The 16,896-nt window shown below is 38.1% G+C and overlaps 1 protein-coding gene across 2 annotated transcripts in view; it reads right to left on the reverse strand.

Moving 5' to 3' along the window:
• Positions 1-920: 920 nt before the first annotated feature.
• Positions 921-16,896, reverse strand: part of IL18R1 (interleukin 18 receptor 1) — a 42,480-nt gene continuing 26,504 nt past the window's right edge. Inside the window, exons 7-11 of one of the 2 annotated variants that reach the window (XM_034953655.3) lie at positions 14,696-14,816; positions 12,694-12,833; positions 9,479-9,640; positions 5,065-5,223; positions 921-3,166 (exon numbers count right to left, since the gene is read on the reverse strand). In XM_034953655.3, the coding sequence (XP_034809546.1) occupies positions 2,811-3,166; positions 5,065-5,223; positions 9,479-9,640; positions 12,694-12,833; positions 14,696-14,816 (938 nt within the window). In that variant the 3' untranslated portion in view covers positions 921-2,810. The remainder of the gene's footprint in view (positions 3,167-5,064; positions 5,224-9,478; positions 9,641-12,693; positions 12,834-14,695; positions 14,817-16,896) is intronic. The other variant, XM_057301256.1, reaches the window with a different exon arrangement.

Genomic DNA, 16,896 nt, shown 5'->3' on the forward strand with positions numbered 1-16,896 from the left:
CTCCTAGCAGATGCCGGAGGTTCTAACTCCCTGTATCTCAGCAGAGGCCACAGTGGGCGGATGTGCTCCATCAATTGTGCTCTTTCACCCTGCACTGAATTTGAATGCCTATTTTTTTTAATGGCTTATAAGGAATCCTGAACATCGCTCTCACTCTCTTTTCCTCCGCAGAGCCAGTCCTAGACAGCCCGCTTCCCCTCCGCAGGCCCCTGCCCTAGGCCCTCTTAGTCTAAATTGTCGGCCCCAGAAAAGTGCCTGCAGCCTCCAAGATGCTCATCTCCAAGAGGAGGCCGTACGCTGTCCTGTGCCAACCTGGTCAGACCGCTCGTGTGCAACTGTGACAAAGTCCCTGGACTTACCATGCCTCAAGTTCCTGGCTTTGGAATACATGGGGCCTAAGGCTTCTCACTGCTTTGAGAGGATATAGCTCTAATGAGTAAATGCTTCTAGGACATGACAGACATGTAGGAGGTGTTTCTTCACGTGCCCTAGAAAGGTAGTTGTGCTGATTCTCTAAAATAGACTTCACAGTTTAAGGGCATCTGAACCATGGAAAAGAAAGCTGTTTTATACCTGAAAAGTTATTTGTTGGTCCTGGTTGGAGATGTTTAAACCAGAATTTTAAAATATGCCCATTAATTAACTGACATATGAAGACTTACCATGTATAAGTCCCTGTGTTTAGTATTGAGTGGCTTGTGAGAAACAGAAGAGAATTATTTTGCTCCTGGATGGAAGGTGTGAAACAAGAAGGTAGGTGCAAGGCAATTTGACATTTAAAAAGAGAGAGGTGCATGAATTCATTTTGAATGGCCCATATTCTATTAAAACAGGTAGGAGTCTATGTTAAGAACGAGGAATTGGAATCTTAAAGTAAGTGAAAAAGACGTCATGATATTTCAAAAATAAAGGCATTAGACTAATGGTTCATTAATGTATTTCAACGTATTTTATGCATTTTAAAACACACATCTAATGTATACATTTAAGACATTTAACTTGAAATGCATTTAATACAAAATATATTTCAAGTATTTTAAAGCAAGTATAATAAAAGAGAAAAGCAAAATCATTCTATGTATTAGAGACTATGCAATAGCAATGAAATCTATTTTGATTATATATGTTCACTAACATGTTTTCACACGTAAAATATGAGCTATTAATTAAATTATTTTACTCTTTTTAGTCATCCAGTTGGTACACAAAATTGTAAGCACTACAAACATTAAATCACATTCTTACACTGACAATCTCACTCTTTTTTGGTTTTCAGTAATATCTACTACACCCATTTGAAACAATCTCTGCTTTAAACTTTTGTAGAACATTCATGTTGCTCCCACATGTTCTAACCAGCCTTCCGAACTGACAGTTTCACAGTCACTTGGTGATTTTCTTGAATAGCTATTATTTTTGAGATCATCAAGAAGGCTCCCAGTGCTGGGCTCCCTTTAGGGAGTAAGACATGTGTCTTCCAACGTCAAAAGGGGCAGATGTACAATGGAGAGATATCTTTTGCCCTCTGGATATGCTTCTCCAATATGCTTCTCTACATGTGCAAACCTCCTCAAATCAAAACTGCCTTCCTCCCTAGATCTGCTTCCCTTCCCTGCTCTGTAGCTTCCATTAGTCCACTGCTAAATAATTGATCTAAGTAATCATTAATAATGATAATAAAAATAGTCATGGCAACACTGACGGAGTGCTGAGTCTGTGTCAGGAACCACCGTAAGTACTTTATTATGTTTATTCATTTAGTTACCCCTGGGAGGTAGGTACAATTATTATAAATTCTAATTTCACAGATGAGGAAACTGAAGCACCAAGAGGTTGGATAAGGTTCCAGAGGCCACAGAAGTAAGTAGCAAACTCAGGACTGGAGCTCAGGATGGGCTGCACAGCCCATCTCTTAACTGCCACACCATGCTGCCTTATGCCAAGGGCATTTTTAATATGTAATTTTTAAAAAACAAGCAAGTAACTATCAGTTTTTTGTTATTCAATGGCTAATACAACCTGGCAAACATTTTGATATAAACATTCACACAAAATCAACAAATGTTTCAGAGCATCAAAAGTGAAAGACCCAGATAATTAACTCAATTAGAATTTGTGTCTCTTGTGAAAGATAAAGAGCTATTCTGGGGTCCTTTTCAGAAGTTCCCATAAATAGATCCATATAAGCAGGCTCTGCATTGCAGGGCCTTACCGAGCTTTCAAGAACTGTTGGCTGCAACTGTGGCCAGGATACATTAAATGCATCCTGAGGCTGAGGCCCTGCAGCCTCTGAAGGCGGCCCTGCCAGCCCCTCTTCCCACATCCTATGCACAACCAGATCCATGGTGTTAGGGAGTGAAAGCAGCATTTCAGTTACTCAGTCACCCACCGGTCCCTAGAAAATGCCTCTTCAGACACTTAAAATCCCCTCATTCGAATTAAGCACTGGCATTAAAACTCTTAAAGATGTGCCCTTTTTGTAGGGCATCGGTTATTTTGCATCAAGCCCAGCTTCACACTTGCTGAATATGGGATTGAGTATGAGCAGCTGCATCCAGTTATGAAAGAGGGAGAAAAAGAATAGCTCCATTTCTTTTGAATTCCAGGTCTTCTGGGAGCACATGACCACAGCCCACAGCACAATCTTTAGTCTTATTCCCGCCAACCTAATGACAAGTTTCATCTTCAAATTGTGAGCAGGATTTTGACAAAGTTAAATATTTCGAGTCACAGCCTTTGTTATGAACAGGTTCATATGCTCAGTCCCCAGAATATCTTGAGTTCTTTTTGGCATTCACTGTTTCTGAAGATTAAGACTCGGAAAGAACAGGCAAGACTTCCGATTCGTCTCTACCTGGCTTGACTGTTTTTGCAGGCATTAAGTAAAGAAGGTTCTTCCAGAACCTTGAGTTATAAGAAAGAGATTTATCGGCCTTCCACTTCAGAACTCTGTGAGATTTCAAAAGCTTTAGTGATTGGGGCAAGAATGTGAAGTCAGTAACAGGTGAAAATTCAATTAAGATTATTTTAATTTTTCTTTCCACCAATGCTTCATGGAGTCCACTTTCAAGTTCATACCTGACCTCATTAGACATATAACTTTTACTTAGGACAATGATTAGTCTTCGGCTTTTCTCTATCAGTGAGTGGATTTCATCAACAACAGCTGAAAATGCAAGATAACCCATATTAATTTAAGATAACTGAAAGGGGGAACATGAGATAAAAGTCATTTTGCACAGTCTTATTTTATATTAACTCCTAACCTCACTAATAAGTTTTTCTTTAAGACAAACCATTTGTTCTTAATTTTATATGCTTATTAAAAAATCTCTAGGTAACAATAATAATGAACACCTACTTAGCACTTATTATGTACCATACCTTATTTTAAATGTTTTTTGTATATTAACTCATTTAATCATCATAATACGCTACAGAGAAGATACTGTTATCACCTCCATTTAACAAACAAGGAAGCCGGAGCACAGAGTGGTTAAGTAACCTGCCCAGAGTCACACAGCTAGTAAATGGCAGAATCAGAATCTAAACCCAAGTGGAATACATTTTTCTAACTATTATACTATCCTGCTTCTCTTCAAGCAGAAAAGAGCATGCTAAAATCAGAATTTAAAGATTAAAAGACAAAAAGGCACAACAAAACAAAACCATCCATTATTTTAGACCAGGGGTTGGCAAACTTTTTCTGCAAAGGGCCAGATAGTAAATATGTTAGGCTTTGCAGGTCACACTGTCTTTGTCACAACTACTCAGTTCTGTTGTTGTAGCTCAGATGCAGACGCAGGCGACAGGTAAACCAATGTGCGTGGCTGTGTTTCAATAAGGGTTGCGGGTGTGATGGAACCCGTGGCTGGTAAACTGCCAACCCCTGTTCTAGACCTCTCACTGTTCTCAAATAGAGGTTTAACCAAACCTAATTAAAGCTGAATATTCAAACATTATTTTTATTTATGAATTAAGAATAAATCTGTTTTCAAGAAAGGCCCCTAGAAAATAACGGAAATATAGTAAAATTGATGTATGGCCCAGAATAAATGCTTCCTAAGTAACAATATGCCTTCTTAGATGCAAAGAACTGCTATCCAAAAATACTACAATGTATGCATCTGATAATCTGGCATTTTTTTTGACAAGTTGTTTATTACTAAACAGTAGTGTAAGTTAGCAATATTTTCCTTTCTACTTTGTAATATGGGGGGGAATGTAACTATTTCTTTCTCACTGTTATATCTTTGATGCCCAGTTCACAACTTGGCACAGGAATAGTATCCAATAAATATTAGATTAATACATGAATGATGGTAATAATCAAACATTTGTTTTTTTTTTAAGCATCAGTATCCAGAATAATTTGACACCAGATTTTAAATGTTTGTTCTACAGACTTCAGAGAAAATCTAAAAATGTTACTCATTAAAAAAAAAATTTAACAGTAATTTGCTTTAATATAGGCACTATGGCCATTTGTATTCCTATATTAATAAAAAAACATTGAATTTCATAGCTATGATCTGATGGGGATCACCGCTTTCCTGTTATTTTTCCCTTTTCAATTTTCCTATTTTCTACTTAAATTTCGTCACCGATATCAACACAATAAAAACCCATGCATTTTCTAGTAATAATTAACCCGTGTTTATGTCTAGTAAGAGTTACTAGTGAGGATTAACTAGTCCACACATCACATGTTAAATTAGGAACCGCTGCTGTGGTACAGATATTCTCACCATGGGTCATTTCTAAATAAAGGCTTCATGATAACGCCAGCTCTGGGCCCGGTTCTGAAAAGGAAATGCCCTCTCCCTTTCCCCAAAGTTTCAGAGAACCGTGAAGCACAAAGAACAGAGCCCAAGAGAAGAGACTATTGGAAGCTCATTAGTTTGTTTTCTCACTATCGATTGTTGACTTACGTGGTTATTTCTTGCTTAAAGGACCTTATTCATTTGTTTTTAAGGAAAATGGGATAGCTCTCTGGGGGCTAGCTCATTCATTTTTTAAAAAGAAACTATCTTGAATATTTTTCTATCTGGCATTCCCTCTTACCTCCTCCAGGCACTACATCCCTTTCAAATATGCATAACTTATACCCAAAATGTTTCTCCAACACCCTGGGCAAAATCTCCACAGCAAAGGTGTGCTCCTCTCCATTTTCAGGTCGGCATTCTTTTAGGTAAGACACAAAAGCATCATATGTTTTTCCATCTAGGAGGTAAGATTGACTCTTTTAATTCATGTGTAAATAAAATTTTATTTAAGTACAAACTTAAGTGAATGTCGTAAGTAATGAGTATAGAATCATTGAAAAAACAAATTACATATAAAGTTGTTTATATTTAAACCTCCCATGCTAACCAAGCAACCAATTAGCCAATGTGTTTTTAAGCATCTACTTTAAGGTCCCACTGCTTGACACCACAGAAGAATACAGAGATATATGAGCCATAGATCTGGGCACTAAAGGAACTTAAGTCTTTAAGTTCCTTAGAAGGCCAAAAGCCCAAAGGTGCCCTCATTCCAGGAGTGGAAAGAGAATCTCACCCTGGTTTACTCATATCATTTAATTCCACCACCATCACAATTTCTATGCTCAGAAAGACCCCCAAGAAGGTGAAAATGTCTCCTAAATAACAAAGACCATGCTCCTAATTGGGTAATTAAAACATGATACCACTCTCTCTTCTAGCTTCATCCAATCTATTTTTAAAAGCAAAGCAGATGCATGCAACAACTTGGAAAAAGTTACAGACAACACATTAGCAGAAGAAAAATAGCATAACAAAAAAAGAATAACAAAACTCACAGACAAAATAACCTGGCCAGAGAATAAAGAGTGATCCCGATGGACATGCTTTCTGAAAGGAGGAAATTTTGAGTCAGGTCCTAAAAAATGCAATGGATGCTAATTGGGATCTGTAGAGAAAGAAGCAAAGTAGTGGGGAATGGTCTACCTTTATCCCATGACAATTGTTTTGATGGCAGATGATGGCAGATGGGTAAGATTTATGCATGGCATATTGTTGGGATTAATGAATTTGCTCCTGAGTTTGAGGCTACATATAACTGCAACCCCTATTAAAATCTAATAGGATAAAACCATTCTAGATCTATGTCTCTTATGGTGCCACATCATTTATGCTTAACAGCCCAGCCTGGCATCCTCCATAGCACTCATGGTCACCAAACAACACTTTCTGCTTCTGGCAAAATCTTCTTCAGTTCTACTTACAGCATTCTGTTCAGCAATTTGGGTTAGAACCTATTGTTGATTTAAAGCAATTGCTTTGCAGAATTGCATGCATTGAAAGATGAAAAATGTTGGTAAAAATTTCAGGCTTACATAAATATCAAAGGTATGAAATGTTGGTAAAAATAAAACCAGTTATCAATCAGTAAGTAGGTCCCCCTCAAACTTTTCTTAAACTGCTATTAAATATAACTACCTACTAGTTAAGTAAGAGCTAGTGCTTCACTAGGGTTGTCACTGTGTCAGTGACAAAACAGGCATCAACATGTAAGACAATTACATGAGCACACTTTTTTAAAGGGCATAATTTTCTTATGATGTAATGGATTGCAATAAACTGGGAAGACGATTTCATCAAATATGGGTTTATATTACATACAATATAGCTTTGCTCTTACCTATGAAAAATTAGCTTTTCAACTATTAATTGCTTTCAAATTCCTTATTTTAAGCAATTCTTTTAATATAAATATGCTAATTTTATTACAACATATTTTAAATTCAGGTAGTAAAAGGTTTAGGGGATTTGAGAATTGACAGAGTAAAGTATTCAAAAAAAGGAATTTGAAAACTAATGGTAATGTTTTTATTCTCTATATTCAAACATAAAGGAAAATTATAAAGGAAATTATAATTCAAGTGGATATTTGGGACTTCAAGGAGTAAGTTAAACAAATGTTCCTCAAACTATGCTTGGTGAATGACCATGTTTTAATTTAAATTTGCCTTTTGTTGTTGTTGTTTATTGGTTAGTTTCATTTCCAATCCTTCAGAAACCAATACTGAAACACTGTCTTAGATATTGCAGCAGTATTAAATTGTGATAAAAGTTTTTATCTTCATACTTATATCTCCATTTCTGTCCTTTTCATGGACCGCATTTGTTCGTGGACCATAATTTAATGGAAGTGATTTAGAGCATGTCTCTAAATGTCTCTGCACTGCCATATTGACAGTTAAGAAGTGTGAATTGAAAAAATTACCGCAAATCATGTCAAACACAACTGGAGAAGAAAAAAAGAAATCTTAGCTTCAGAAAGTCAGAAAGAGAGGAGCTAGTCAATGTTTATTTGAAGACAAACACTGGCCTGTGCAAACAGAGACCATTCAGAAAATATCAAATACAGATTTCCCCGTTTGTTACAGCATCATCTCTCCCCATAGCAAACTCACAAGTGCACATGCACGCTCAAAGCTAAATTCACTAACCTTGCTAACTTTATGTTGTTCAATTTAAAGTTCTAAATGTGAAAACTAAACCTATAAAAATCTCAGAGGAACTAATATAATTTTTGTATAACTTGAGGTTAAGAAGGCTGTTTTACTTATGATCCCAAATCCAGAAACCATAAAAGATATATTTGAGTATGTTTTTCAAAAAGTCTTTTATATAGCACACCACTATAAGCAAAGTCAAAAGACAAATTACAGCCTGGGAATATTTGCATTTCATATTATAGATAATAAGCTAACCTCCCTAAAATATAAATAGCTCCTAGAAATAAATATGCAAAATAAAGCCACTGCCCCATGGAACAATAGGCAAAAGATATGAATGGGTGTGTTGAGAAAGGAAATACAACTGAGCCTTACGCAAATGAAAAGTTGCTGATTCTCTTGCATAGTAAGGGAAATGCAAATTAAAATGTCACTTAAATACAACTTTTCACCTATCAGATTGGCACAACTCCAAATGGTTGTGGGTAGGGTTATGGGAAAAAATTTGCTGTCATCTTTTGAAGGCAGTAGGGAGGGTGAATTGACAGTATCTAGCAAAATAATGGCTGTGTCTCCTTCTTGTATTCTAGAAACTCCATTTTGGAGAATTTTTCTTTCAGACCTACTGCATACATATGAAACGATGAATGTATAAAGCTGTCCATTGCAGCATTTTTATAATAACAAAAGATTGGAAACAAGCCAAATGTCCATCAAAAGGAGACTAAATAAACAGTGGTAGCTCTGCACAAATAAAATACTGTGCGGCCCTAAAAAATGATGGACTGCTTTATAAAGTAACATGCAAGTGTGTCTAAGGTATAAGAGAGCAAAGTTGAAAAGAGTGCGCATATTAAGCCAGGATTTGTTCTTTTTAAAAGGAGGTGTGTAATAAGAATCTGTATTGATATTTGGTCAGATGTGCTATCAATGAGGGGTGGGAATCATAGATCCAGGACCAGGCTGGAAGGGGGGCTTCTGAAGTATAATTTCATAGACATTTTGGGTTTTGAACTCTGTGAAGGTTTTTTTTCCTGCAAACACACAGATGCAAAACAAAATCAAGTGCAATGAATTAGACTGACTTCCTTTAAATTAGTAATTATCTGGAAACTTGAGGACTTCCGGTCACCTTTAAGTATAAGGAAACTGAGGCATAGAGCCAGCGGGTCGACATAGTAGCAGATAAAAACTGGCAGATCTAGGAGACATGATCTCAGATCATTTGGCTTCCAGCTCGGGGTTCTTTTTCTCTTTTTTTTTTTTTTTTTTTTTGAGACGGAGTCTTGCTTTGTCGCCCAGGCTGGAGCGCAGTGGCGCGATCTCCGCCGCTCACTGCAAGCTCCGCCTCCCGAGTTCACACGCCATTCTCCTGCCTCAGCCTCCCGAGTAGCTGGGACTACAGGCGCCTACCACCACGCCCGGCTAATTTTTTGTATTTTTAGTAGAGACGGGGTTTCACTCTGTTAGCCAGGATGGTCTCGATCTCCTGACCTCGTGATCTGCCCGTCTCGGACTCTCAAAGTGCTGGGATTACAGGCGTGAGCCACCGCGCCCGGCCAGCTGGGGGATCTTACACGTCCATTATGTAAGCTTCCTTTGCCAGGTTGAAATAATGAGCGATAGGACAATTCAATCTAACTTAAAGCAACTTTATTGAGTGTATGTACTATAAAGATACCTAGGTGATGCATGCACAAAGACATCCAGATATACAGTTCCTGGGCCCGAGCATCTCCCAGGGCGTTTAGGAGGCTATGACATACATACATGAGACAATGAGAACAATTTTGGGCAACACATAAGTAAGCACAAGAAAAGAAGACACAGACAACATTCATAATGGATGGTACAGGCAGAACAATATTTCCCATAGAAAACCTGTCCCACAGATTAATTCTACAATATCATCACAATAAGATGAAGATTAATGCCTATTTATCTGATTTCTTAATGAGAACATAAGGTAAGAAATTCCAGCATTATATGTGTTACCTGTTAATGTTTCATCTCTTCTCATCAAATGTCTATAAAATAGAACCAAGTCAACTCTATAAATGACACACACAGTCACTAGGCACACTACTGCCACCAAGATCAAAACAGCTATGATCATTCCTCTTGTGAAGACGTGGCCTGGGATATCAGCCATGTCTGCTAGAAAAGAAAGGGAAAAAGGAAAAGAAAATAATCAAGAAATCTTACCAGTGTTGTCCGTCATCACCTGCTTGTCCATTTTTACTGTTAACACTAATGCAGTAGTTGCCAACCCACGTGCTGACACATTCCACTGAGTGACTCCACATTCCTGCCTTTAGTCTGGAGTAGTGATATTTCTACTCAGATTTTTAAAGAATAAAAATGTGTACACGGATATTTAGAGAACTGAAGTGAAAACATTACACAGTAATGTATTGTATCTGTACCTGTGGAAATCAGATTTCTGGGGTGAAGAGATACTAGGCTGAAATACACAGGGACTCACAGAAATATTAGCAAGTGGGTTGAGGTGCATGGTTTTAGAGAAGAGAGAGAGCACTGGATTGACATTTGTCTGAGTTTGCAGCCGGGCTCCATCAATTATTTTGTATTGTAGGAAAAATCGTGAATGCTCTTAAACCTTGGTACCTTCATCTGTAAAATGAAGATACTAACTGCTTCACTTACAAGGCTGCTCCTTTGGGGAAGATTAAATGAAATATTACACAAAAAGTAGTTAATACAGCACACAGCTCTTGGAATTTTAGCAAATTCTTTGTATAAAAGTATCATTTGGAAAAAAATACATTTTCTAGATTGATTCTGTTTATGTTTATTATTGACAATCTGAGATAATACAGAGGAATAAAAAGAATAAAGTAATTTTTAACAACAAATCACAATGTGGTGAAGGCTGTGTTAACATGATAGAATATTTCCTTCTGGGTTCTCTTTTTGTCTCTTAAAGTTTTTAGTTAACTGAGATCATATGGTAATCACTCGTTATTTCTGAATATTATATTATGAGCATTTCAGTAGGTCATTAAAATTATAATTCATAATATCCTAATATTTAGATTGATTACAATTTTTAGTAAGGAGACATAAAGTTGCAGTACATTTTATATGTATAAGTGTATACATGTATAATATTTATAGAAATGTGTAACCATGTATGTATATGCATATACATTTGCAAATATGTGTATATATACATGCATATATGTATATACATATACAAAAAGGTGTATACATTTATCCATATTTCTAATTCTTTCTTAAAATAGATTGTAATGGTGGGGGCATCTCTAGGTCAATGAGCATAAACGTGCTTAAAACTTGTGCCATCTTGGTGCAATTTTTAAAAATTATCTTTCCGTATCTTTCTACTATCTTTAGGATTCAGGCAAGCAGCTAATGTTGTTTAATAGTGAACTCTGAGCAGACCCAGGGTCTGGGGCTCCTGTACCTTGGAAAGGACTGCATAGTCATAACTGTGTCACACATTTGCAAAAACACACACGCACACATTGGCACGGGGTGATGGTGGGTTGTGAGCCCCAATTTCTAAACCTACATTTGTGAGAGCAGCAGCAGGAGAATTGACCGGCCAGAAGCGTCTAGGGCAGGAATAGGACAGTCCTGCCCTGTTCTAAGAAAGGAGAGGTGACTGGTGGTGAGCAGGCCCCAGGAAAGCCTGGCCAGGTGATGGTCCAACAAAGATTTGAGCCCCGCTCCCTCACAAGTGAGTGGACCACAGCACAGGCAATCACACAGGGGTGGAAGACCACAGGCGACAAGCCCTGCGGAAGGTAAGAACACAGATTCCAGATTTAATCAGGTCTGAGTTTCAATACCTTCACCTGCTGTGTGACCCTGGGCAAGTTTCTTCACCTCTATAAAGCTTGTCGTTAAGACTGGATGAGATCATGGCAGGAACTTCACCCGGATCCTGTCATGTAATTAACATGTATGGGATGTGAGCTGTTGTTATGAGTGCATATGGTAGAGAGGCGGCTCTAAAACATATGTGCTGGGGGAGCTGCCCCTGGGCACCAGGATAGCCCAGCTGAAGGGGGTTTCCAGCCTTTGTGCTCTTCCTGTCCCACTCCTTCCGTTTCTCACAAAGCCAAGGCCCAGTCTGTGTGTGTGGCTGTCTCTGCATGTTTGTGTGTGTCTGTGTGTATCTCTCCCTTACTCTGTCTCTCTGTCTGTTTCACTCTCATTTCTCTGTATTTGCATCCCTTCATGTCTCTGCCTCTCTATCTCCCTCTTTCTCTGTTCCTCTGTCTCTGTGTCTCTCCCTGTCTCTCTCATTTCTCTGTCTCTCTGTGTCTCTGTCTCTCTTTCTCTCTCTCTTTCTGTCTTCATCTCTCTAGAGTTGTCTGTTTGTCTCTGTCCCTCCATCTCATGTATCTCTCTTTGTCCTCTCTCTGTGTCTGTCTCTCTCCGTCTCCATCTGTCTCTGGGTGTGTTAGTCTCTGTCTCTCTCCCTTTCTCTCTCTCTTGCAGATCTTGACCTTTCTCTACATATCCAGGGAGTTGATGGTGGAGCCTGGGAATGAACAGTGAATGAGTATTGACAACTGGAAATCACAGTTTTCTGGCTCCAGTCACAGCCATTTCTGAGCAGCTACTGGGCTGAAGGCCCTGGGCTGTGCTACTTTGGTGGAGGAAAGGGATGGCGACCCTGGGGCCCTCAATCAGGTGAGCACTGAAAAACTTTAAGAGCCCACAGATCAGGGCTATCAATGGCCTGCTTGCCAAGTCCAGGAGGCAATGAATGAATGAGCACACACAAGGACCCTGAGCCTGGTACCCTGCTGAGGCAGGCTGGAGCAGCAGTCACACCAAGTTTGCACTGGCCTCACCCCACACAGATCTGCAAACTACCCTCTGGCTGCTCTGGGTGCAGTGCTGGGTGCAGGGGTTGTCCTGATGGCCTCCCCATGAGCCTCACTCTCAGCATCTGTATCTCCAAGCCTCAGGCCCCCCGATTTCCACATGGGGTGGAATATGACTGTGAGAGCAGGTGAATGAGTTTTGTTTTCATTCTCTGCTTGGCATCATGAGACAGAGGGGCCCCACTGAATGCCTGTGACATGAGGTGACTGATTTCCCCTCTCAGGAGCTGGGTTCTGGTGTGGAAAATGAGAAAGTGGCCATCTTTGAGATGTCTCTCAGTAGCAATGAGCTAAGTTTCAAAACTTCCAAAAATAAATCTTTCTCACCTTTTCTCACCAAGATGAAGCTTTTGGTGTCTGTGCCTCCCGTGCTGGCCACAGTGCAATTATATAAAACATTTAGATTGCTTTCACCAATATTTTCAATTCTCAATACTTTTGAAGCATGCCATTTGCCTTCTGGAGTCCTGTAAGAGGGCAAAATAGTTTAGCAGTAGGCTCTGTTCGTTACCCTTGAGAGGGGAATTCACATGTTTAAAATGCTTGAAGGCAGCTGTGATGTTGCCTGCATTATTTCTTCCCTTTCTGGCCAGTACTCTTAAAGCATGGACTACAATAAATGTCCCCTCCTCCGTGGAGCATCAGAACTGACAGAAACAGCCCTCCTGAGGCCATTTGGGAATGGTGCTGTCAATTACCTGAAGTTTAAATGGCTGGAAGATCATGATGCTAAGTTGAAAATATGAGAAAATATTCTCTCTCAATTATTTTTCTCTACTTCTCTCTTCCTAACAACTTGGAGTTCTTTCCACAGAGTGGTTCCCACTAATTATGACAAGGCTGTAAGTTGTTTAGCATAGATGCAGATTCGTATTACATTTGTCCATGGAATCCAACAAACTGGTTTAATGTGTTCAGCATTAAAAAACATAACACTGTTCTCAAGCACCCCGAGGCACATGAGAAGTGCCAGTGAAGCTGTTCCATGAGTGTCAGAAAATGACTTGAGAAAGCCACTGGCAGCACGTTCTTTTTCTCTTCCTTAAAGGATTCAAGTTGTCCTGTGGTTGATGTCAGGTAAACACTTATGACATCCACTTCCCCCACCAATGACAGGCTCTGATAGCTACACCAGTCAACACAGCCAGACATGGGCCCCATGTGCCCACATTCCTAGCAACAGGGATATCTAGGACCCGGGACACAGAGCCCCACTGTAGCCTCCAACTGCCTCAAGTACATTTTGGAATGTAATTCTTTTCCTAAGTCACCCATCCAGAAATAACAACCATCTAAAACCAATGAAATCCAGAAGTAAAACACAGGAGGCCACTGAGAGGACAAAACAGATGATATCAAAGGTGTGTGCACCCAACTATAAAGAAAGACCTCCCTGCTTTTGTAGCTTAAGCTGCATTTCTAAGAAATTCACTGTGGTTTTCTACCCCTCTAAAAATTAGAAAGAGATTATCCAAAGGGAGAAATACAAAACTCAAACGGAGGCCAGTGGCTGAGGATGAGATATGATGGCAGGAGATCCACAAATTTCAAATGAATTCAACATGTAGTGGGCATGAATCACATGCCTGCTCCCAGGCAAGAAGCCAGACTTTGTGGTGTAAAGAGCTTGTAGACAAGTGTCAGCAAGAATGTAGAGCTGCCAGCATGGTAACAAAGAAGGTACCAAAAAATGTGTAAAAAGCAGAAGAAAAAACTCAACAAGTGCGGCAAAGGTGGTAGACAACTTAGGCTCAGCACTCACTAGACCCTGAGTAGTGTATCAGTATAATAATGAATACTTACAGTATGACCCAAAGTCATTCAGAAAAGCTTAGGTGACTATATGTTTAGACTGATTCTTTTTATAAGTTTGACCATTCCTTAATGGAAGAATATAGGCTTATTTAAGTATCAATATGCATGCCATTTGGAACCTTTTTGGCCCATTAGAAAAATAAACAACTTAACAAATTTTTCAAAATAAAAAAAAACTTGGCCTAGGCAACTGCCCTTTTCTAAGAAGCTAAGTAAACTCCCCATCCCCATCGGATCCTGACTGACCAAGTGCTACTTTATAAGGTGATGCTAAATACCCTCAATGGCCTTCTCATGGACCTTCTTTTCCAGCTTAGATCTTGGCAATACATTTCTGCATAATGCATCCACCTAGGGTATGGCCACTATAATTATAAAATATGTCCATTATAATTATAATTTAAACTAGCCCAAAATACATATCAGCCACCCAGTGTTTTTAATATGATGTTATATATAATATATATGATTGTTATATGGTATATATCATGACATATATATTACACATACATACATAATTCTTATTTCTTTCTCTTCATGTATGTTAGGATCCGATCCATTTTCTTCCCCGAACATCCAATAAATTACATCCTCTTCATTCAGCAAAGCAGAGCAGTTGAGCCTTACATTTTTTCCTGGTAAAAGTTGGCAACTAAAGTTCTGCTTTTTGAAACTCAGGTTTCTCAAAAGTTTCAAAACAATATAATCAATGTATGTTAACCTAAAGCAAAACATGGTGCTCCATCCCAGAAAGAGAATAAATATGCCTTGCTTTAAATAAAAAAATATATATAAAGCAGAAGAAATAGGTAGCAATTACAAGTCATCATCAAAACATGATTTGGCTTCTTTTTAAACATTTATTTTTTAATCAACTATTAAAACTTAGAGTGATCAGTGTACTTTCTTTTCAGTACACAATTTAGTAGGTAGCATCAGGACAATACTCTCACTGAGACTTCCAGATAAACCAAATGGATAAATCACAAAAAAATTAAATTAAGCAAACATTAAAGACATCAAAGTACAGAGAAAATAAAGAGAAATTTTTGAACTACAAGTGTACTTAAGAAGGATCCTTTCTAGGGTGAGCTAAGATAGGTGGCCATTTCATTCCATGGAAGAATTTGCTTTGGTTTGTAATAAACATAAAGAGTCTCATAGAAACAAGAAAATCCAGTGAAGCTCCCGGCAGCTGCACAGGCTTGCAGAATTACTGCTAAGCGCTCGGACAGCGTAAAAGGATGTAAAGGCTGCATGATATCACTTGCAGTCTCATGGTAATCAGGAGAGCAAGTCTCATTAGAGAAAAGGCCTGCGTCAAACACATGACTGCAGCACCCCCTCCCTCACCAGCTATCAGAGATGAAGACAGATTGGAGTGAACATACCTACATCCCAGCCACCCCAACTCAATTCTGAGTCAACTGAGATACTCAACTCTCAGGCTACCTACTTGTAAGAAAAAATAACACAAACTGTATTCACTTTAATTGTTTGATACATAAAGATCAACAACAATAAAAAGTTAAGAGACATAAAAAGACACAGAAAATGTGCACCATAATCCATAGAAAAGACAGATAATAGAAGCAGACCTACAGATGCTGAATTTAGCAGATTAAAAACTGTAACTGTTTGAAAGAAAATAGAGGAAAAGATAAACAAGTGGATGGAAATATGGTCATTTTCAACAAAGTGTAATTTATTTTAAAAAGAATAAATTGAATATTTTTATATCATGCATATATGATATACCAACTGTAACAGTACTTTTAAATATACAGATGGACTAAACACCATACTGACCATATTTCAAAAAAGATCCAAATACATGCAGTTTATGAGAGACACTTATGTATAGAACAAAAAAAAATGTTAGTAGTAAAGGGATGTTTAAAAAAAGACAAATATGCCAATTCCAAGCAAAAGAAAACTTGTGTGATTATTTCATATGACAGAGCTACACATTGAGAGAGGAAGTGTTATGATAGATAAAGAGAGATATTTCATAATGATAAAAGTGTTAATTCAACAGGCATAAATCCGTGTATGCATATAAGATAGCTCCAAACTATGTAAGACAAAAATTGACAGAACTAAAGGAGATAGAGACATATTGACCATAATAGCTGGAGATATTCACATCTCTTTCAGCAACACATGGAACAAGCAGATAAGAGATTAGTCAGGATATAAATTTTTTGAACAACACCATTAATGAACTTAACCAAATAGACATTTAAACAATAATAAAACAAAAACCTATAGAATATACCTTTGTTTCAAATGCACTTGGAACATTCAGCAAGATATACCATACTGTGGGCCTTAAGTAAGTCACTACAAATTCCAAAAGGTTGAAATGACACTGTGTATAATCTTGGACTATAATGAATCTAAACAGGACATCAACAAGAGACAATAACTAGAAAGTTCACCAAATATTTGGAAATTAAGAAACACCAATTTTTTTTGGTGGAAAAAGAAATCATAAGGGAAATTTTAAGAAATGGTTTAAACTGAATAGAATGAAAATATGAGAAACAGCTAAAGTAGTGTTTACAGGGAAACTTGGAGTTTGAATGTATATACTACCAGAGGATAATTAAAATTAATTATCTAACTCTTCAGGTCAACAAACTAGAACGAAAGGTGCAAGTTAAGCCCCACTGAGTAGAAGAAAAAAATAATAAAGACAAAGACAGAAATAAA

This window comes from Pan paniscus, chromosome 12, assembly GCF_029289425.2.
Source record: "Pan paniscus chromosome 12, NHGRI_mPanPan1-v2.0_pri, whole genome shotgun sequence".
Taxonomy (NCBI): domain Eukaryota; kingdom Metazoa; phylum Chordata; class Mammalia; order Primates; family Hominidae; genus Pan; species Pan paniscus.